General features: G+C 28.4%; 3 protein-coding genes across 6 annotated transcripts; all 3 read right to left on the bottom strand.

Moving 5' to 3' along the window:
• Nucleotides 1-6,435: 6,435 nt before the first annotated feature.
• On the bottom strand, nucleotides 6,436-11,757 carry LOC122719896 (transketolase). 2 transcript variants are annotated; one of them, XM_043946144.1, is made up of 8 exons: nucleotides 11,560-11,757; nucleotides 8,871-9,016; nucleotides 8,592-8,781; nucleotides 8,240-8,474; nucleotides 7,995-8,138; nucleotides 7,727-7,900; nucleotides 7,438-7,653; nucleotides 6,436-7,304 (listed from the first exon to the last, which is right to left on the bottom strand). In XM_043946144.1, exons 1-8 carry the CDS (start codon nucleotides 11,664-11,666, stop codon nucleotides 6,633-6,635), a joined length of 1,884 nt encoding a protein of 627 aa, XP_043802079.1. In that variant the 5' UTR covers nucleotides 11,667-11,757; the 3' UTR covers nucleotides 6,436-6,632. The 2 variants fall into 2 exon arrangements, with proteins under 2 accessions (XP_043802079.1, XP_043802087.1); XM_043946152.1 differs by lacking the exon at nucleotides 11,560-11,757 and adding an exon at nucleotides 9,878-10,035.
• Nucleotides 11,758-12,080: 323 nt separating this feature from the next.
• On the bottom strand, nucleotides 12,081-17,889 carry LOC122720159 (E3 ubiquitin-protein ligase Siah1-like). Of its 2 annotated transcripts, XM_043946684.1 has the most exons (6): nucleotides 17,379-17,889; nucleotides 16,236-16,406; nucleotides 15,774-16,124; nucleotides 15,426-15,665; nucleotides 15,151-15,343; nucleotides 12,081-15,067 (listed from the first exon to the last, which is right to left on the bottom strand). In XM_043946684.1, exons 3-6 carry the CDS (start codon nucleotides 16,000-16,002, stop codon nucleotides 14,890-14,892), a joined length of 840 nt encoding a protein of 279 aa, XP_043802619.1. In that variant the 5' UTR covers nucleotides 16,003-16,124; nucleotides 16,236-16,406; nucleotides 17,379-17,889; the 3' UTR covers nucleotides 12,081-14,889. The 2 variants fall into 2 exon arrangements, with proteins under 2 accessions (XP_043802619.1, XP_043802618.1); XM_043946683.1 differs by lacking the exon at nucleotides 16,236-16,406.
• Nucleotides 17,890-18,523: 634 nt separating this feature from the next.
• Nucleotides 18,524-22,760, bottom strand: LOC122720164 (RNA-binding protein squid-like). Of its 2 annotated transcripts, XM_043946696.1 has the most exons (3): nucleotides 22,665-22,760; nucleotides 21,197-22,295; nucleotides 18,524-21,061 (listed from the first exon to the last, which is right to left on the bottom strand). In XM_043946696.1, the coding sequence occupies exons 2-3, from the start codon at nucleotides 21,578-21,580 to the stop codon at nucleotides 20,555-20,557; spliced, it is 891 nt and encodes a 296-aa protein (XP_043802631.1). In that variant the 5' UTR covers nucleotides 21,581-22,295; nucleotides 22,665-22,760; the 3' UTR covers nucleotides 18,524-20,554. The 2 variants fall into 2 exon arrangements, with proteins under 2 accessions (XP_043802631.1, XP_043802630.1); XM_043946695.1 differs by having other exon boundaries at nucleotides 21,197-22,747.
• Between the last annotated feature and the right edge of the window lie 981 nt (nucleotides 22,761-23,741).

Raw genomic sequence — 23,741 nt, 5'->3', positions numbered from 1 at the left:
GAGAAATATTTCCTTGTTTTCCGCCCGCCTCCCTTTCTTCGCCCGCGTTCCACTCATTTTCCAACGCGAAAACGGACGAAAACAAATATCTCGAAATACCGGTGGCCGAGGCTACCCCCAGTCCAATAAGTCACAGGTCGCTCCTTTAACGCGTAAAACGCATTCGAAAGCAAGGAGAACGACCATAACTCCATCCCTTGTCTTGGACGAGTTTCTTTTCATCCGATCGATACTTGGATCTTTGCTTCTTCCTCTATTTTTTTTTTTTTCCTCGCTACACACCCTTTCCTCCCTTTTTCTCGCGCCACTGTTACAAGTTCCAATTGGCACGTATCCCAGTTCGACGCGTATACAGTTTCAAAGAAGAAGAAGAATACTATGCGCGAAGAGGAGCGCGAGAACGAAAAGGGAGGGAAAAAAAAAATTTTGCACCAATAGTAGTAGTAGTAGGTGGTGAGTAATAATCTCTCTGATCTCGGCGATCGAATCGAAGGAATCTCGACATCGATCTCTCGTACACCGATTGCTCCCTTCTATGCGAGCTAAGTCACGTTTCGAAGGCACGAGTGATGTTCCATCGTGGTTAAAACGTAAACTCTCACGAGATACGAATGATGCGTAAAGGGAGGTAGAGAGAGAGAGAGAGAGAGAGAGAGAGAGAGAGAGAGAGAGAGAGAGAGAGAGAGAGAGAGAGAGAGAAATTTACTTGGAGGATTCACAATGGGAATTTCGCTTCGATGCTGAGCACGGTGAGCAAAAAGCTTTTAAAGGTTAGGAAGAAGATAGAGCAAACATAAGGAGGTAGGGAGGGAGGGAGGGAGGGAGGGAAGAAGGAAGGAAGAAAAGGGAGGACAGTGTTCAAGAGGACGGAATCTACGTTGGAGAATATCGACACGGTAAAGAGAGAAGAATAATGCGTCACGTGCAGCTTGGTTAGCGGTCATGCGAACGACACACGTCCACGTATTTTCATTTTGTGTTTTCCTGCAGGCCGTGTTGCATTTGGAACCGGTAAACGTTCGTTCGACTTTATCCAGATAATCTGAATCGAGTAAAGCGATCGAAATCGAACGGAATTACATCGAGCAACTAATCTGATTTAGAGCCACTTACTATCGAAAGCTCGAATGCACGTTAATCTTTCGCCGATCGAAAACTCGTGGAAACTCGTCCCTTCGACTTTTATCCTCTCCCCTTCCCCCTCTTCCCATCCCATTTAAATTCGATGATTCCGCGAGATTCCCTCAAGTTTCTTTCAACTCGAAATAAACTCTAGGAATAATAGTATAAAATTCGATATTCGAGATCCGTATACCGATGAGAAAAATTACGATTTCGAGGTAGACGTTTATATAAGAGAAATGCAATCGGTTATAATTCGTTAAAGAGTCGCGTCAAGTTCGTTCTTCTCACGTATTTTTACTTTAAAGTTTCGCTCGTCGATAAGTTTAACGCCTATTCCTTTATTTCCTATTTTTTTTTCTCTCTCTCTTTCCTCTTCGACGTGTAACTTTTTTCGAATCTTCAAAGTTTTATTAGAGACGTTTAATCGGCAAACGCGTGGTAGAAGGTAGAGCCGAGAAATAAACGTTGCGAAGAAGTCTCGTTATTTGGCGTAAAATTGGCAAGGTATTGCCAGTAACCGGATACGATGGCACATCACGCGAAATTCTGTTTTCCTAGTCGGACAATTTCTACCGTTTGCAAAAAACTCGCAATTTCATGGTTTTTTTCCACGTGAGTTTCTTCGCCACCAAGATAAATGGATTTTCGATTCAACCGATAAGAGAGAGAGAGAGAGAGAGCGCCACTACATTTTCCGAATGAGATAACGAGAACGTATAAATGTTGTGTACAACTTGTGCATAGGATAAATATCAATAGCACAGGTCATCTTTTTATATACTCGAGTTGAAGAAACGCGAGTTGCAGAGAGAAAAGAATCAAAATGTTTCGACACGAAGCCACGGAAAATATAGGAGATTTTATGCTTTCATCATTCTCGATATGACTTCGAGTGTAAGTGCAAGCACTTGTAAGACGAATCTTATGTAGTTCGTATTGTTGAAAAGCTACGGTTAAGAACTCTCCAAGGGACTTGATTCGTGGAAAATGACAATGTGAGGAACGCGAGGTAGTGTCGTTGTTATATGTAAGAAAGAAAAACAGTACCTATGTACCGAATAAAATAGTTTATTACCGATTTGACCTTACGCTTCTCTCTCTGTTTCTCCTTCTCTACGATCTATCTCGAATGGTCAATTAACGACTCTCTAGTTTTAAGTCGATCGAACTAGTCCCTTTAATAACTTTACGTTTATGTTTTGTCATAAATAACTTGAAACTTTACACAAATGATTCGTTGCAATGTTTTCCTCGATAACGATAAAACTATTGAGATTTGATTTAAAAGAAATTAATATTATCTGATAAAAGAAAAAACCGCGCTAATTACGGACTATTTTTACTAATCGAAATTATAAACGTTCAAACGAAATCGTTGTTCAAAGAATTAAATGTTATTTTTACTAGAATAACAATAATTTTATCGTAATATTATCGTATGAAAAAAATTAATATATCAAGATAAGATAAAGTAAAAAGAGATCGAGTTTGTAAATGGTAACAAAGTTCAACGAATTCATTCGATATGCAACTATCATAAAAAAATTTAATCGTATATTAAAAAAGAATAGAATGTTAATTATGAATTCACCTGTAGCTATTTACCAATAATCTTGCACACATTGCCGAAATTAATATCAAACTTCAATTTGAAATTTCATCTCTATTTATTTTTTTTTTTAAATTTTTTTAAAATCAAATTCAATCATCAAGGAATAAAACGATTTTGGCAATAAATTATGTATTTTCATTGTTATGAAAAAATTAATATCGAATGTATCGGTGTGAAACAAAAAATAGAAATAAATATATACGATACATATGACTAAATCGACGACACGACACAATTAATTTCGAAATTAATAATCCTATCTTATATGTAAATATTTATAAATCATACTATGATATGTATTTTAAAAATGATCATTTATTTTCTATATTGCTGACTCTAATATTATATATTCGCTTTTTTATAAGATTTTTTTGGTAATCGAGATTAATTTTTAAACGTGAAACCTCAAACATGAAGAGACAATAATATTGAGTATAGTCAAAAACTTACAATCACAAAGAAATATTCATTTGTTCATATTCATTCCTTCATATTATTGTTGAAGGAGAAAAAATAAAAAAATCCAGTAGTTGGTAATAGTGGCAAAAATCTCGCACTCGCGCGTGGTAGCATCGTAACGACACGCTGCTACGAAATACCAAGTACACTCGACCGCCTTTGAAACCGGTATAAAAAGGGCGAGCGACAGGCTACTGGAACACGCTATTAAATAGGCCGAGCTACTAGAAGAGAAATGATTAATCACTGCGAAAATGTCTTTTCACCTTAAAAATTACTCGCATGACAAATGCGATCAATTGATATTGTCCTATATTGTTATTTCCCTTTCGATCTAATCCTTGCTTGTAATATCCAGAAAGGGAAAGTTTTTGAATTTTTTTTTCTATTAATTTTAACTTACTATATATTACTTTAACTTATATTTTCTTATATTTCTATATATCTTTATATTTCTATTTTTTTTATTTCAATATTTAGTATTTATAATATTTATTTAAAAAATAATTAGAAAATAAAATATATATAAAGCAAATATGTAATATAATATACAATATAATATAATATAATATAATATATATATATATATATACAAAGTAAAATTTGTATATATAAGTGCTAATTCTAAAAAAATTAAAATTAATTCATATTACATTATTAGAATTATTAGAATTATAAAAAATGAAATCATTTCTAATCTAAATATATGTTATAAAGTCATTATATCCAGTTAGATTGGACATTTTGTTTTCCTGTCATTTCAAAATAAGGTTATGTTCTTGTTTCTATTGTTTTATCACTTTGAATAACAATATTTGATGTAATTTATTACGTAATGTTAATGCTAATCATCAACGATAAAAGCAATAAAACTTTAAAGTAAAATATTATCTTTATGATTATTATATTAAAATATGTTCTATAATGACGCATCAATAAAAATATCTTAAATTTTATTTCACTTGGAATACTTGGATTATTTGGAATTATTTTTTGTTATATAAGTTCTAATGGAAGATTAGCATGTATCGATGCAATGATAAATGATTAAAAAATTGTAATTATATTACTTTATTAAAATATTGACTTAGAGGAAGCTTGTCGATAAGTTGTTTCAAAAAGAACATATTATTATTAAGTAAATCTTTTACACAAGAACTTACAAACAATTTTTTTGTATGAAATACAATTTCAAATCATAATTCTTCATATATTAATCATATTAACTATCTTTTCTAATTGGAGTAACCTTGAATTAAAAGTAAACTTTCATTCTGTGTTATCAAAGATAAATATCAAAATAAAAACAAGGAATATGGAGAAATATATTAAATGAACTTACCCTGCGAGTAATACAGAATTTAGGAAGGGTGGTACAGTTGGCAAACTGGACAGACACCGTGGTGGAGAACCGGTAAGTTGTTTCGATGCGATACATGAACATCGGGTGGCATAGAACTCACGTAGTGATTGTCGTTTGTATTGCTCGTACACACAAATACCACCGTCCATACACTATGTACACACACCGTCATTCGGCGAAAATCTGGCGATTACCTTACACTTATATCCAAGTAATCGAGGATCACGATACGTACGGCACGGTACGATACAGCAAGGCAAGGCACGACACGACACGACACGATACAACACGATACGGCACGATAGGACACGACACTATACGACACGACACGGTACGGTAAGATAGAACTCACCGCAACAGGGTATGCACTAAAAAAGTAGCGAAAATCGTAAAACTAGAGACATCACCTCGAGGAGATAAGATTCTTCAAATATGTGTGACGGCGGGGGCTACGGATTAATATGGCCGTCCCTCGTTGACACAAAGTTTGGAGTCACACGTAAAATGCAACCTCAAGGAAATGCTAAAAACAAGTTGATTGGGATATCGTTGGAAAGAGAAAGACTTGTTCGCGTACGACCTGCACGCATTTGTTTTACTCGCGACACCATAAACCACCCGCGATTCTACGTATCACTCACTTCCGTATCACCCTGTTGTATTCTCCACGCGCTTTCCAACTTTTCTTCTTTCCTTCCTTCTTACTTCCGCTCTTCGACAGACTATTCGTCCACTTCTCTCCCTGTCACATAAAAATCCCTTTAAACTTTTGTTGGGCACGTTTCTTGCCCGTTCTCCCTCTCTTCTTTCTTCTCTCTTCTGTTCGTCGTTTTCGTCAAATACTGCGAGAGGGATTCTGTGAATACCGCACTCACGTTTCGAATTATCAACAACTTTTTCACTGTATCGCGTTCTCGTATAAAAACACCACGAGACTCGTGGAAGCATTCGAATAATCACGTTCTTTTCACGCTTTTCGAGGACGTGACGCGACCTTGCTGTGAACGACGTCAACATCACCACCGTACGCTTTCATGGCGGCCATCTTTTCGGGATACGCGAATCGCGGAACGGAAAACGCATACGCGTGTATATCTCCAATACATGCATTCACGCGCGACCGCTTATGTATGTATACACAATGGTCCTCTACTACGAATACCGAACAACGAGAATCAAGAGCGAGGGAGACACTTGTGCGCACGCATACATATACAACCTAATCGTGCTAGCCTGGATATTTGGATAGCGAACGGCAATCCAGACACCGAACTGAAGAACAGGGAATGGTTGACGTTTCTTGTTTAACAGGGAATTGTGGCGCTGCTGTCTCTTCTCGTTCGTTATCTTTCTCTTTATTCGTCTCTTCCTGTAGTCTTTACAAAATTTCTCGACCAATCACAATTTCATTCTTACTGTTTTCATGATCTAGGGATTTTTTCAATTCCTAATCTTTACTTTTCTCATTCCTAGGAATTATAATTTCTTTTTAATTAAATTTTACGCGCATTTTTTAAGTCGGTTTATCTATCTTTTATTATTCGCCGAATATTTCACCTTTTAGACATGTACTTAGTTACATGTTCAATACTCAATAATACATATAACATATTTACACTCTCATAAAGTATTTATTTATATTTAATATAATATTTAACATGGAAAATTTTGCACCCTTGAGGTAGGTATCGATAAAGTTAATAAAAAATTCCTTTTACAAATACTCCTATTTACTTGTATGTAGAATAATTATACTTTCGAAATAGTAACATTTCTTAATCTATAAACAGTATATGTATATCAAAGTTTCATATAAAATTACATTTTTGTATAATAAAATTTCATATAATTTTGAAATGTAAAAACATTNTATATATAAAGACAAACTTTTTCATACGTTTTTCTTTGTACATTAACACGAACAAATATTTCGATGTTTTATATGCACATTAAAAACAATATGGAATGGTTTTTTTTCATATTTTTAAAAATACTTAAATTTTCTGTACATTTTGACATGGCAGTAGACTTTTATATTAAAACGATATCGGTACCTTTGTATAATCTTTAAAATTATAACTTTAATATTTCTTGAACTGCAGCAACAATTTTGTTTGAACTAATTCCATATTTATCCAATAATGCAGTTGGAGGACCAGAACGTGGTACTTCAGGAATAGCTAGCTTCTTAACTACGACATTTCTTTCCAAAGCAACTGCTGAAAGTACAGCTTCACCCAGACCACCTTCTGCATAATGATCTTCAACTGTAATAACTCTTCCTCCAACTTCTTTGGCATTTTTTATAATTAGTTGGGCATCGAGTGGTTTAATTGTAAACGGATCGATCACTCGAATATTTATTCCTACTTTAGATAATTCATCAGCAGCTTTAAGTGCTTCGTACAAAGTTACGCCAGCTCCAACTACAAGAACTTGATCTTTCGCAGAAGATCTAACCACTTTGCCTTTTCCAATAACAAAAGGTTCTTCGTTTTTATATATAACTGCTGTGGCAGGACGAGAAGTGCGTACGAAGCAAATTCCTTTTGTATTAGCTGCTAATTCGATGGCGCGCTCCGTGGCAACAGCATCGGCTGGATAAAAAACAGTAGAACCAGGAATTGTACGGAACATAGCTATGTCTTCCAGACCCATTTGTGATGGACCATCTTCTCCGATCGAAACACCGCAATGGGAACCAACAAAATTAACATTTGTTTGTGAAATAGCACCCATACGAATCTATAATAATAAATTTACATTTTACGAATTTAGATTTTAAATGAAAATTCATAATAATATTTTGATTCTATATATATATATAATTTTTTTTATATATTTATTTTATTATATTTATTTATTAACACATTTTTACCTGATCAAAAGCACGAGTGAAAAATGTTGCAAACGCAGATACAAATGCAACAGTTCTGTCTCTGCATGCAGCACCGATTGCTACTCCTACTACATTTTGCTCGGCAATAAAACCTTCGATAAATCTAGATGGATCGACTGTCTTAATTTTTTCAGCATATGTTGAATTTTTTGTATCCCCATCTAGAGCAATGACACGAGAATTGTTTTTCGCTAGCTGAAGCAAAAAATACAATAGAAACATATGCTTATCTTCAAATACACATATTCTAAAAAGAAAATATACAAACCTTAACTAAAGCAGTACCATAAGCCAATCTTGTAGCAACTTGTTCTCCTAATTTATAATTCGGAGGTGATGCTAATTTAATATTATTAACATCTACTACTGAAACATCATCAACTAATGGTTTCTGAGGATGTAATCCTAAAGGACCAGGATTTTTCAACATTCCAGTTAAATGCTACAATTGAAAAAATATTAAATCTTATTAAATCTTAAAGACATAAAATTATTTGTACAATAAAAATTGTAATTTTAAAAATTGTATCACTTACTTGAATAACTTCATTTGCTTTATTACCAAGAGGTTTTCCATGCCAATTTTCTTGGTCTTCAATAGTAGGAAAATATTTGCCTTTGTATGTTTTTGCTAGTATAGCAGTAGGTCGTCCTTTCGTATTTTGTGCTTCATGGAAAGCCTTATAAATAAAATGTTATGTCAAATTTGAAAAATAAAAATATGTTGAAATTTGTAAAATTTCATATTAATTTTTACCTACATATAAATATGCAAATATACCTTGGCTAATTCTTCTACATCGTGACCGTCAACAACCAATGCATTAAATCCAAAAGCTTCAAGTCTTTTGCGATAAACTTCCATATTATGTTGAAGAGATGTTGGTTCACTTTGGCCTAAACGATTTATATCAAAAATAGCACAGAGATTATCCAACTTGTAATATGATGCAAAATGAAGTGCTTCCCATATTGATCCTTCTGCAGCTTCTCCATCACCAATCAGACAATATACGCTATATATGTAATAATATAAACTTATTATTATATTTTGAGGAAATACAAAAATATAATATTGCTTGTGAAGAAAGAATTTTAAATAAATAATAAAGAATAATTATTTGAAAATATACCGATAATTGGCTTTGTCAAAATTTTTTCCCACATAAGCCATCCCTGCAGAAACTGAGAGTCCTTGTCCCAAGGAACCAGTTCCTACATCAATAAAATTAAGTCTTGGCGTAGGATGTCCTTCTAAATCACTATCAAGTTTTCTTAAATTTAGCAATTCACTTATTGGAAAAAGTCCTGCTTCTGCCCATGCTACAATTATATAAATAATATATTATAATTTAGATATTTTATATTTCGTATATTCGAATATTCGATAAGTAGATATTCAAAATTTTTACCTGCATACAGAATAGGAGCAGCATGACCTTTGCTCAATACAAATCTGTCGCTACTTAGATCACGTGGTGCGGATACTTTGTAACGCATCGTATGAAAAAATAAGACGGACATAATTTCTGCCATAGAAGAACATGACGTTGGATGTCTAAATAAAAGTGAAAAAAAATAAATAAATAAATAAAAAATTGTATAAAATTTGAAATATCAAATATACATAAGATTGTAAAATATACCATGTATTATTTATATATTTCATAATAACAATGAACTTATTATCAAAGGTCATAAAGGTCATTAATCTCGATCATACGATCGTTGAATATTGAAATGATTATTACAAAATATAGTTATATAATATAGTCTGTATTTAATATAAATAATTATCATTAAGTACTTATATTACAAGAATTCTTGTTTTTTTTTGTATTTTTTATTAGTAAAATTTATATTATTGAATTTCATTAATAGTTCATATATATAATTTTTATATAATTTCATATTAATAATTAAATAAATATTTTTATTTTTTGTATTCTTCATATTTTACTGAATTTATTATGTTGAATTGTATTTTAATTTTAATCGTATATCATTTTATATAATTAAATCATTGTTTAACAATTAAATAAATGATTTTCTAAAATATTTAAACTATGTATTGATTATTTACAAATTAATTGCAAAAATTTTTAATAAAATTAAAGTATTAAGATATAATATAATCCTGCAATTTAAAATTACTTAACTTTGATATAAAAGCATCATTTATTACAATAAAATATTAATTAACTACAATATATATAACGACTCTTTTTTATTAAATTTTTTCGCATATAATTATTTAAAAGGAAATCATTTAAACATGCTAAGAAATTCTAAGAAAAAATATTAACATATTAATAGTACAAATCTTAATAAAATTTTAAAATAAAAATCATACAAAAAATATATTTTATAATTTCTGATAAGAATATGAAAATTTCCAGGCAACTTTTCTGCATCATACCCGCTTTTCGATGCTTCTGTCGCTTTAATACACTGAATGCGAAGCCTGTTCGCAAGATCTTGAAGATTTTCCACATTTATATCGCGCACCATTATAAGATAACTAGTAGAAAAATCCTTTCTGTAATCGTTTCTCAACGAGCGTTCGATAACAACTGGCAATGAGTAGCACAGCCTTTTGCTCAGTAACTGCGCGCTGGAACTCCCTACTTTCTTCCAGACGAGTTATTGTAGATTTCAAAATCAATGTACATATTTATATTTTATAAATTGAATTTATTTCTTTGAAATTTATGATTCCAAAACTATGTACTTACATTGATATCAAAAAAAAAAAAATATATATATATATATAAAATATATATATATATATATATAAAATATATATATGTAAATATTTATACATTGTGAGAAAGAAAAACACATACACATTAATATTTGATAATAGATATTTTTTATCATCATTACATTTTAAAAATAATAATTAGCTCAAAAAGAATTATATATAAATATATAATGTATGTTATAGTGATAATATAATTAATGAAATTTATTTCAATTTAGATATAGTGAATATCTTTTATACATATTCATAATTTTTTAATGAAGTTCTTTATCATTTTTATTCATATATATTATAGATATTGCAAAACGATAAATAAACAATTTATATTCCAAGATTATATAAAATTATATGTATTAAAAAATCGTTTAAAATATTACATCTAAAAAATCTTAAATGAGATATTTATTAAAATTGTCAATTTTATTTAATATATTCTCGATTATTCAATATTATCATATATTCGTTACGTAACTATATACTATATTTCATAGCGTGCATTTTGGTATCGTGCACGTGCTAGCTATGCGATTACTAGATATAAAAGGAGACATAAGAAAACATGATACGATTTCCTGTCTATCTTTGGGCTTTAACTTTTTAGAACTTTTTTTTCTAAAGTTAATCATTCGAAAATTTTTATCGTAGTATATATTTTTATTAATTATATAAAAATATAGTTTATTATAAAAATTTTAAATTATAATATTATATATATGATAGTATGCATATTTATGAATACATTTAATATTCAATAATTTATCTAAATTAGATGTGTATGAGGATTTTCTCAATATTTTAATTATTAATAACGATAACGATTTAAAATTTTAAAATAAAGAATTAAAATAAAATCTAAGATAAACTAATAATGATTTTTAGTAATTATTTTATAAATAATTTTTTACAATTATGTATATGTATGTCGATTTTGATTAAATGCATAAACATGCATTTAAAAATATAATTATAAAATACCTTGAACTATGAATCGTAATATAATAAGATGGCATTATTTGAAAAGAGTAAACTATATGGAAGCAACTTAATGTTATAATACATAAAAAATTTCCAAAATTAAAATTTTTACAATAAAAATATTAGAGAACAAATTATGCTTGTATTCTACAATATAACAGATTCTAAAGTAAATAATGTTTTTCACCTTATTTTTATCAAGATAATATTTGCGCGCGATTTTGCAAATGTTAAATTTTTATTAAATTGGGATACGAAAATATTAAAAAATTATCAATCGTAATATTAATCTATGTTAATATAATGAAAGTTATTGAATAATAAATTAATGGAATTATTATTATAAAGTATAATGTACATACCCGGATTTGCTAGCTTGTGTGGCATTGATCGAGTGAATTCTCAATTTTGTCGCAATGTCTTTCAATTCTTGAATGGTTTTCGATTCTGGTTTGTGATAGTTTGCCATTTTTTTTGTATAAATTATAACAACTTCTTAAAACTTTAATTGTGCTTTAAGAAAACTCCGGAAAAATGCTGATCACGAAATGTGATTCTGAGCAACAAGTAGAATTCGCGCAAGCTTGATTTATGTTGAATATAGAGAGGAATTCAAATTGTAAATTCATGCAATTTGTGTCAATAATACTTTTTATTGTCCCTAGGTGGCATTATACTTACTTTCATAATATAAAATTTCATAAATTGTATCTCTTATTACAAAGAAAATAAATATTTTTTATGTTATTAGTATATTTAAAAGAATATTATATAATATAATTTTATAATATAATTTTAATCATTAAATATTATTTTTTTCAAAAAAATAATATACAAGCGGGAAATTACGGATATAACAAAATTTTCATAATATAAACTAATATTAATTTAATAACAAATTTATTCGACATGTTTAGGAACAGGATTTGTAGTGTCATTTAATTCTATCAATATCGAAGTATTCACATTGATAATTTGATACATAATTGAGAATAAATTATTTACTTAAAACTATAGAAATATATGAAAATCTTAATATCGAATTATAAAAAAAATCGTAAACGGATAAAACAAATTATAATGTAATGTACATGCTTACAGTATGCATATAATTCGATTCTTAATATAATATTAATTTCAAAAAATTATTTTTGTAACATAAAAGTTATTACATTTTTAAGAAATAGAATGAACAAGAAAAATTGCTATTCGTAGCAAATGCGTTTAAGGATTTAACTTATTTTTACAAAATTTAAAAAATTTTTTTTTATTGAACTAGGAAGTGAATTAACTATTTTTAGTAATTTACGTGTGATACAAATATCTATATACTGTCAGCTGTAAGAATAAATTGTTACAATGAACAATTAAACCTTACATTATATTGTGATGAATTTTAAATTTATATCTAAATATCTAAATAATATTATTAAATTGTTTATATATATATACCACATCTTATGTATATTTATATATATACATGTAGGGATATATCATCCTTTCAACGAAATTCGCACTTTAGTATTTGAAACGATCGCTAATTCCATAAGCGTTCCATAATTCTTATTTAATTATTAGTATATTTTCTTTTTTAATATTTTTTCTGATCAATTTTGTTCTAATTCTATGATCAAGCTTTTTATTATAATAGTTCTTCAATAGATGTTTTTAATTATATCTAAATGTGCAAAATATGCGGATTCATTGATGCATTACAACTATATAAGAGAGAAAAGTCTGATAGTATAACAATTTATGTGATACATTTGAATTATTTTTTTAGTAACCGCCAAAATTGCTGAAATTTTTAAAGTATTAAAATTAAATTTCGTAGTACATTTATATAAACTTAAAATAATAATGTAATGTTTTATACGCATATCTATACATATATATAAATACATTTCTATATATTTTTTATATATTATATGTTTATATATATTTATATATACTTATAAATATGTATAACATGCAATTGATTCCCATATTCCTTTGAACTTTATATATATATGCATGTTGACATGATAATTTACATTACCAATTTATAATTTTATCACATGTAAAATTGTTCTATTTACAATAACTTTTTATCTATATTTGGAATGTTCAAAAAATTTACATGCAATTCATGATGACATAAAAACAATTTTTTTCAATTGAGAATCTTAAATTTGATTAGGATCAAGCTTATGCAATTTCAATTTTATAAATTTTTTTCACTTGAATGCATCAATTCTTTATTCATATAATCATTATACCAAATTGACATTTTAAGTTTCTTACTTGTTATACATCTTTTCGAAATTAATGTTTAAGAATTATATTGTTACTTGTCAAATTTAATTCACGACATTCAAGACTTACATGGACGATAATTTGAAGATTATGTACAACGTGTACAACGTCATTACTTACGAAACTACTATACAATAATTTAATGGATCTATATTTTTGAAATTATAACTTCTCCTTGTATAAATTTGTCCATTTTTGTATTAGTGAAAAAGAATGAAATCGCGCAATTTTATTCCGTTATTTTGCACCTGTTTATCGTATACCAACTACTTTCGTGTTCCCATATATATTGCTGATGTATATATGTTGTTTAATTTAGTTTTTTTTTCTCATAAAATTAAAGAAATAATGTTATCTATTATTATAGTGCTCGCTTTGATAATAATTTAATACATTATATAAGTTAAAAAATTTTTTGTAAAAAAGAAATCGTAATGTTTTTCAAATTTCTGAGCACATTAGAATAATTTTTGTCAATAACATATTTACAAATGTATTACTAATTTTTGATTTGATATGACTTTCTGTATGGTCTAAAATTGTAGATTTTTAACAAAATATTTAGAATATAATGAAAATTCTATTGCGATAATGACAAAAAAATCTAAAATATCAAATATAGAAAACATCTATAACATATATTTTAATTTAAAAAAAAGTAAATTTATTGGAAAAAAAATTTACTTTTTAATTATAATATAAATGAAGTAAAGTCATAATAAATATGCGAGCACACAAAATTTCTAAATGAAAATAAATAATGTCAAATATATGCTTAATACATTGAATTTAATTACTATACGATAAAAAATTACGTATAGAGGATTTTCTCAGGTATGTACTTTGAATTTTTATCTATAATACCATCTGTATCATTGTAATTGATCTTTTGATGAAAACTATATATGTATTTCTTTCTTAAAATATGACGTTATTTCTGCAAAAAATGTTTACATTGGAAAGAATTAAAATTGAAAAGGAAACTATGCTCATAAAAATTTACACAGTAAGAAGTGACTAAATGAACATGATAACAGTATGCAATAGGTGTCAGGTACATTTTGGAATTGATGTTATACTCAGTACTAAAGCTTTAAAGTCAATATAGATATACTAAGAAAGATTGTTTATTATTTATTGTTCATGTGTAGTGTTGATATCACATACAAATACACTTTAAAGCTTCTAAAAGAAAGATTCTGTAACTGAGCGTTTGATTTCTGAGCTTTGTTAAACATTCCAAACATTTCCTAACATCCATATTGCTAATATTTATCTATGGTAACGTAAAAAAAATGCTATATGTACATAACGGGCAATCCATAATACAACAAATTGAATCAAAAGATTGCTCAATACATTTAAAACACACTTTACACTGCTTTTTCCAGCTTTCCTCATGCCATAGAAATTGTAACATTAATTCCTAGATTTCCATTATCGGCAAACAATTGCGCGATAGAGGTGTCAAATACAAGGCAGTCTGAATTTAAAATTGCAGATGAAACACCTTCATGAATAGAACGTGGCATAGCTTCCCATGTTAAACGTCTTTTATGTCCATTCAATTCTAATCTAATGAACATAAATATTTATATTATATTATTAATTATTTTAAATAAAACTTTAAATATAATATATTACTTATAATAAAATACCTATAGGCAAAATTTTCTGCTTGTTTTCTTGAACCAATCAATTGAACAATTGCGAAAAATTGTTGATGTCCATCATATTTTTCTTGTTTTTCAAGTACTAGCATAAAATGATGACCAAAACAAGATTGCATCATTACCCAATCCACCGCACCAGGAAGATTAATATCTGTTGCTAAGAAAACAATGTCTTCTCCTATAATTTAAGCAAATTTAAATAATTGAATTTTCATTTAATTAAAAAAAATACAAATGTATGTCTTATTTAACAAACTTACCCTGAAGAGTTGTAATGCTTTTATGACTCATAACAAGATGTGGCATTACTTGCTCAAGGGATCCTTGCCATTTACAGGAAGCACCTGGACAAGGACAACTATATGGACGGAATTCACATGCATCTTCATGGTCTGCCTTTTCAGTATGCACTAACGATACTGTGCATCCACTTGTTGAATATTTGCAAGGAAACATCACATTACCTGCCACTTTTTCCATAGCCAGATTTCGAATATTACCTACATTAAAAATTTATGAATTATAATTATTTTTATTTGAATATATTTAAATTTTTAACTTATTAACAATTCCTTTTATTTATATAAATTTTATTATTAATTACATACCTAGTGGACCTCTACATGTAGGACAGCAATTAAGTTTTGGTCTGCAATTACTACAAACAAGATGTCCACTTTGACATTGTAAAATGGGTGGAAGAACATAATCAAAGCAAACTGGACATTCAAATAGACTTGCTAGATCAGTTGAACTACTTAGAGATGATACGGTAGGTGCAGAGGAGCTTGCAACACTCCTCCCTCTCTTTCCTGTACTAATACTTAACTGAGACATCTTTTTCTTTTATTCTATGTATCAAATAAGAACACTTTGCCTTTTAGTTGAAGAAAAATCTATTTATTTTTAAGATGTCTATTAAATGCGATACATTTTGGAATGAACCATCCACCTCATATCTGTAAATTATTAAAATTTCAACAATATTATATAGTGTTATATATAAATTTTTTTTAATTTTAATATTTAAAAAATTTTTGAATTTAAAAAATTGAATATTACAACTATACCTTTATATAAAATGAATGTCATTTCAATATGTTGAAAAATATATTTGACACACATATAATTATCTTGCATTATATATATCTAAAGAAAGATTATATGGTGTCATTGTTATCATATTTTATCCATATAGAGTAAATAAATGTAATACTCTTGTACTATACATATATATTATTCTACAAGTATGGTATATTTAATTAATTCAATTAATAAATTATTCATAGTTACATAAGAGTAAAATGAACTTTACAGAATATATTTTTTAGATTTTATGTTTTTGTAAATAAACTTAAATAAAATATTTTACATTTTTTTTTTCAATAAAAAATAAAAAACAATATATAACTATATTCAAATGACATTGAAACGATACAATAAAAATTTTTATCAATTTCCATTATTTTTAATCATTTTATCATTATTTCATTTTTAATCAATCAATTTCTACTTAACCAATACTTTAATGAAATGTATGTATACAAAAATTAGTTAGAATGATATATAGCTTATGATATTGTAATAAAAATATATGTTCTATTAAAATATTCATTTCTTTTAATATATTTTCGTATTTTATCTAAATAATATAAAAATAAGATAATTGATGTATGTAATTCGATAAAAGTTATGTTATTACATACATTATATACATACGTACTTTTAAAATTTTTTAATAAATCAATATAAGAATAAAAAAATCTATCTAAACTTTTTATCTAATATTTATCTAATATTTTCATTAGAAAAAATGTGTATAATTTTGTATCAACAAAATAATATAAATAAGTAACGAAGATTACGTTGCATCGATCGTACGACCATTTATCGCGTGTGCGTCAATTATCATTGTCTTTTTGGCAAACCGTCACAAGAAAGTTTGACAAATATTTATCAATCATAGAATTAAATCAATTTTTAAACGATATCGTATTCGCGGGTTGTTTAATCCGAAAAGTAACAAACAGTAAAAATCTTGCAGAATTATATCGTGAAGCAAGTCACAAATCACAAGTCACGACGAAACAGCAATCAACAAATAAACAATGTGCGAGAAAGCGATGATTCTCTCATGAAAAATTCTACGTAATAAATAAAATAAAATATATACATTTGAAAATAACTTTAAAAAAATATGTAGTTAAACTTACCGAATTAACAAACATATTAGTACGTCATTCGATGCGTACACTAGTTTTCACGAGATTGAAATCGGAAAATAGTAAGTTAAAAGGATGAGAGAGGGAAAGAGAAGGCACTTGAGAATGACAACGGAAATACGAACGAGAATGAAAACGTCGAGAACGACGAAGGGTGACACAATAATAGACGAATGTTTTCACGAGAACAACAACAGGAGATTTCATGCGACTTGAATTCAAAAATTGCACGAAATGCTCCCGATACTTCTCGGTACATCGATGAGGAATAAACGCGAACGCGATTAAATCGAGTATGTAATAGGCTACATCGCGAATTCTCCTGGCCAAACAGGCAATATTAATTGTAATATGACTTTTGATAGTTTTCGCTGAGGCATAGTAGCAATTTGCTCCTTTTCGAACCTCCGACACTTTAAGCTCTTTCCGTACAATAAGATGCACAGCAAGATGATGACACTGCAGCTGTCTGTCCGACTGCACGTCCGTCCGTTTACACCCATGCAACGCATGCAACTGCCATTAGCGATTATTCTTAAGCCGCATTCTTAACATGTCTTTATATTGTGAAATATATTTCGGTGAAAAATATATAGAAGAAAATATTTTATTACTTTTATATAAAAATTTTCAATATATAGAATACTACATATAAATATTTTCATGGATTTGTATTACATAATTACATTAATTACGTAAAAGTATACAAAAATTATTCATAAATTTAACATCTATTTTTACATTATTCATATTTTCACACACTTATTTTTCTATTAATCTTTAATAATAAATGAAATACTAAAAAGACTCAAATGATAAAAACAATTCTTATTTTTATGATTTCTAGGTTCGGTATCGCTTTCAAGTTTATTTATTTATTTCTTACATACGCAATTGCTCAAAATTAATATTTACTCTTATATTAATTTTACAATTTTTCTAATAATAAAGAAGTAATTTCAAATGTTGATAACACTTAGTGAATTTCATAATTTTATTAAAATTCATTGTGTATCAACATAAAAAAGGATTATTATATCAAACTATTATTTCTAAGATAATTGTATATTTTTACAAGAGAATACATTTCTATTCATTTATTTAAGCTTTCATTGTGAAAGAAGAATATCACAAAATACTTTTCAAGTAATGAATATTTTATTTTTTGTTATAATTAAAATATACACTGTGTCATGGGTGAAACAGGCGAATAGTAATCAATAGTAACAAAATATTTGTGTTATTTCCTTTAATTTCACAATCTGATCTCTTTTTAATATATATATATTTTTTCATCCACACGCAGCAAATATGGTATACACAGTATACAGATTTATTTTCAAAAGTATAATTAGTTTGGCTTAAAATATTTTTTTCAAAAAACGATTTATTTACCATGTACATGCATATTATGAAATTTATTTAAGCCAAACTGTCAATACTTTTGTGACATCTGAGAAAAACTTGAATGTTTAAAGCCTTATCAGCCTTGTGTGTATAATATAATTTCGATGTACCTAAATGTAGTTCCCATAATGCCATATCTACATTTTCTATAATTATTTTGTCACCCCTTTAAACTTTTTTTAGTCCAGAAAATCACAAGATGTATTGGCTGTCAAATTCTCTAGTATTTGTATCATTTTAAATGATACTCTACATATGAACAGTCTTCTTGCGATATGAAGAGCAGTCTTTGTACACCAGACAGGAACAACTGTTTGATGCAAATGCAAAAAATGTCATAGTAGCCTAAATTATACAAAAGTTATATTTTTATTAGTTTCGATGCCTTAAACATTCTGTTGATTCAGTGTTTGCAAAATTTTTGTAATAAGCCACAATCATTTTTGTCATTTTTATATTTTATATTTGAGGTCTATGTGACATAGGAGTACACGAGTGTAGCAACTTTTGAAAATCATTGATTATATTAATCATATTTTTTAAACTATATTTCTCATAGAAATTAAAATATCATTCAAATACCAAAAAGGAAAAAAAAAAAAAAAAGAAAAAGAAAAAGAATAAAAAATAAAAACAGAAAAAATAGTATATGATTTATCATAAAGTTTAGTGCAAATTACAGTATATTTATTGCTCTTCTTACGTGATTTCAAATATTATTTTAGAATATTTTGTAACCATCTTCTACCACTCGCGCACTCTTCGCGTATCTACCCAGGACGTTCATATTTTAATTATATTCATTTTGAATTATTTTTATCTTTCTCTTAATTCCTACTTTATTATATACTAATTCGCACACGTGTACGACATTATGTATGTGTACACGTATATACACGTATAACATACGAAGATGCGTATGTTTCTTACGATACCTTACGATTCGTATAAGTTACAGGACTTATTTTAGTGTACAAACAATCATAGATGATACTAGATAATACGTATAGGTTACAAATTTATGAGGAAGAAGTACGTTTAATTAGGAGTACGAACCATTGGTCCATGAATGGTACTTTGTTTTATGTCTATCAATTATCCCTAACTGACACATGCTTCCTGAACTGAAACTGTTTATCAACTTAAAATTCTATTGTAAACAACATTGTGTTTCTAATAATAAGATTAACACCAAGCATATAATAAACAATACTTTAGTAATGCAACTTAAGATGCTAAAGAATAATTAGAGTATTAAATTATAAGATATACATGTTAGTATTATGAATCATGAATAACAAGAAAATAGGAGTAAATCAATTGTTTAAATTTTTAACTTATATATGGTTCCTATGTGTGAAAAACAACTTTCTATATAAAGTATTCGGTTTTAATAAAAATACTTGAAGTTTTATTTTAATAAATTCACCAATAATTTTTGTGTAATAAATGATAAAATGTGCATAGATAGAAAAAGACATGATCCTTTTAATTCTTTAAATTACACCAATTGTAAATCAATGAAAATTCCCCCTTTTTTTTTAGTAAATGTACATAGAGTTATCTAGTATTTTACAGACCCAACATACAAAGATTAGGGAGTTTGGGGCTTTCATAAGAGTCTTTTAATGGCTCTATAAGCTCTTTTATCCCAAATTTCCCTATCTCAGTCTTAGCCTGCATTCAAAGATGTTCTACTCCTTACTTATATTCTTGCTTTATCACCAAATTTTGAGTATAAAGAATTCATAAATCCATTTTTAATACGGCTGATGTCTTTGAAATTGACGTGGTCCCTGACCATTTCCTCGTGGCTTACCTTGAACCCCATATCCCATGTTGTCATATCCATCATAACCAGCATAATCATAATTTGCGTACATATCGTCATATCCCCCTTGATAGCCATTACAATATTCAGGAATGTAACCATAGCCTCCGCCATAACCGTAACCATAGCCTGGACCCCAAAATCCTTGATTCCTTGGGTCTGGATTTACTTTTACTTTTTTGACATCCACTTCTTTTCCATTTATCGTTTGTTTAGGTGTTTTTAATAATTTGTAGACAACTTCTTTCGAGTCAAATGTTATGAAACAAAATCCTTTTCTCTGATTTTTTACCTTATCAAATGGTGCTTGCAATTCAACAATTGTACCATATTGTCCAAAATATGTTTTGATATCTTCATCGGTAATTTCAGGAGTAAGGCCTCCCACAAAAATTTTACCATGTTGTGGCTTTTTACTCACCCGCTTGGGATCCACCTATACCAAAACAAAGCATATTTTAATTATTTTTATCTCGAAGAAACAAAATGTAAAAAAAAAAAAAAAGAAAAAAAACAGAGAAATAATTTTTAATCTTATATATTAAGTTTTAATTTCAAAAATATAACCAACCTTTCTTTTATTGATGTAATGCTCCCCTGAAGCCAGAAGTTTGTCGATCGTTTTGGGATTAGTAAATACCATAAACGCAAAACCTCGTGAAATACCGGTATAAGGATCAATTTTAACAGAGATACTTTCAATCTCACCAAATTTACTAAAATGATCTCGTAATTCTTTGTCCGTAGTATTACGCGATAGGCCACCAACAAAAAGTTTGCGTTCGTCATCTTTGCCTGGAATTCCGGCAGTAGCTTGTTGTTGTTGTGGTTGTTGCTGTTGTGACTGTGATTGTTGTTGTTGTTGGGATTGCTGTTGAGACTGCTGTTGTTGAGTTTGTGTCTGGCCGGTACTCTCGGTCTGAGCTTGATTCTGGTAACAGTCAACTGCCGCCATCGTGTATCGTTTAGAGCTTACCGCGTTAAAATCACGTCAGAAAATATAAAGTGGGCTGGTCGAACTGATGAGATCAGTAAATGCAACGGTGTACTGCGCACCAGAATAATTTCGGAGCAGTTGGCACGCGTCACAGTCGGTTCTTATGGTGAACCGGTGCCGGCTTACGACCGAAAGAAAGAGAGTCAGCAACAGTTTCCGATTCCCTCTAAGCCTGTATTAACATGACGCTATTCGTTCTTTCTAGTGAGACGCAATTCATCTCTCCAATCACAATGGTAGATCCAAGAGACATTGCCGGAAATTCCAGTTTATTTCCGGTGATCGTTTCATTACTAACTTTAATCAGTTTTTCAAGGAAGTGGAAAATTGACATGTCGATATAATTATTTGTTCTTTAAATTTATAACTTATTTTTATAATGCTTTTAAGTTCACGTAATGGATGGTTATCGAAAGTCCTTGAACATTGCTGAATCCGAACAATGCACGAACACCTTTGTTCCTAACTATGAGATCAGGGCTTTCATTCGTTGAAAAATGCATATTTTTAATTCATATTATGACAATCATATTATAACATTTTTCATAGATTAGTAACTTTTTCCTTTGCTTTTTCATATAAATATTGACTCAGGTTAGGTTAACGTTTAGGTTGTCAAATTGATTTTTGTTAATGATGTTTAAATTTGCAGGATATCATTGTTATTCTATATCTACAAATTATTGGAACATATATATATAATTAATTTACACAATCACGTTATTTTAATATATTCTTGAAGTTGTAAAACTGAAATCACTGTAATTATAATGCACACATTTCGATCAAATTCGATATATAATTTATCTACTCTTTACTTTAAGTATAAGTATAAAAGCAACGAAACGATTTATGCAATTCAATCGGTAAGTATAGGAATGTTTATAAAATAAAACATGAAAATTAAAATATAAGTAACGTATTAATTATTTGAATTGATATCGATTATATAATCGAAAATATTTAATCGAAAATAATAAAAGATAATTTTTATTTATTTTTAATTTTTATTCTAAAATTTAGGAACACGTGGTGTTCTTACTTGTTTGTGCACCGTTTAAAGTCGCTGCTTTCTTAATACATATGTAAATATAGTCAGACAGAGAAGGTTGTATAAATAAAACACAGGCCCTCGGCAATCCCGGCTTATCTTTTCTTCAGTCGAACAGTTTAAGAATAGAATAAGGTTCTACGGGATAGACTGACTTGTTGTTAATTATAGAGCACTCTCTTATATGTACCTTTACAAAAAAGATATAAAAATTATGATATAAAAACTATCATGCGAAAGGATATATATAAATATCGAAATTGCAAAATAAAAATTTTTATTAATATTTTCATTAATATGTATATTGAAAAAAGTTTTCTCTTCTTGCTCTGTTTTATCGCGATTCAGTCACGAAAATAAATGCTAATAAACTCACTCGATGGCGCCACTAGATTTAATAGCACAAGAAGCGGCTATGTAAAATCGTTATAGTTCTTTTGCAACTTGATTTGTACATTTTAAATTGAAATATCATATGTGGAAGTTATTTAATTAAAAATAAAGAATAAAAAATTAACAATATGATGTTAATATGCCAGAAGATAAGTTTCTAAATTTTTTTGACAAATATCTTTTATAAAATTATTCGAGTAAAATTTTATTTTTGTTAATTATATAACAATGTCAATCACATCTATCCTTGACAGTATTATTTTTATTACAATGATTATATTTTTCTTTCTACGTTCTTCGTCTTTTCTAAGATACGTTAACGTATTGTCATATGTTGTTGAAATAAGTCACAATCTTGTCCGTAATTAATTATATAAATAAATACGAGCATCGCGCAATACCAAATATACAATTTATACTTGATGCATATATCCATATGCAGAGATAAATAAATACATATGTATGTATGTAAGCTAGGTTCAAGTAAAGGAATATTTTTATTTCATGAATGATATAATAATTTATTTAATACTTACATATGTTCGTAAATGTTCATATTTATACATATATATGTCTTATGTTTTCTCATATTCTTTTTAATGTTATGATTTATAGTAAGAAAAATGATATCGAAAAATAATTTTCAAAGTTCTCCCTTTAAGCGAATATCTTTTA

The sequence above is a fragment of the Apis laboriosa genome, unplaced genomic scaffold (assembly GCF_014066325.1).
Source record: "Apis laboriosa isolate Shangri-la unplaced genomic scaffold, ASM1406632v1 scaffold11_cov152, whole genome shotgun sequence".
Classification (NCBI taxonomy): Eukaryota; Metazoa; Arthropoda; class Insecta; order Hymenoptera; family Apidae; genus Apis; species Apis laboriosa.
Note: the sequence above shows the minus strand (reverse complement) of the source record. Positions and strands in the feature narration are given on the sequence as shown.

Excerpts from the sequence above, each read along its gene's own strand:
- LOC122720164 (XM_043946696.1), bottom strand. The coding sequence starts at position 21,580 with ATGGCGGCAGTTGACTGTTACCAGAATCAAGCTCAGACCGAGAGTACC. Across the intron at positions 21,062-21,196 it reads ATTACATCAATAAAAGAAAG|GTGGATCCCAAGCGGGTGAG; the intron begins GTTGGTTATATT and ends GTTTTGGTATAG.
- LOC122720159 (XM_043946684.1), bottom strand. The coding sequence starts at position 16,002 with ATGTCTCAGTTAAGTATTAGTACAGGAAAGAGAGGGAGGAGTGTTGCA. Across the intron at positions 15,344-15,425 it reads AAGCATTACAACTCTTCAGG|GAGAAGACATTGTTTTCTTA; the intron begins GTAAGTTTGTTA and ends CTTAAATTATAG. Across the intron at positions 15,068-15,150 it reads GCAGAAAATTTTGCCTATAG|ATTAGAATTGAATGGACATA; the intron begins GTATTTTATTAT and ends TATGTTCATTAG.
- LOC122719896 (XM_043946144.1), bottom strand. The coding sequence starts at position 11,666 with ATGGCAAACTATCACAAACCAGAATCGAAAACCATTCAAGAATTGAAA. Across the intron at positions 8,139-8,239 it reads ATGTAGAAGAATTAGCCAAG|GCTTTCCATGAAGCACAAAA; the intron begins GTATATTTGCAT and ends TTTATTTATAAG. Across the intron at positions 7,901-7,994 it reads AAGCAAATGAAGTTATTCAA|CATTTAACTGGAATGTTGAA; the intron begins GTAAGTGATACA and ends TTTCAATTGTAG.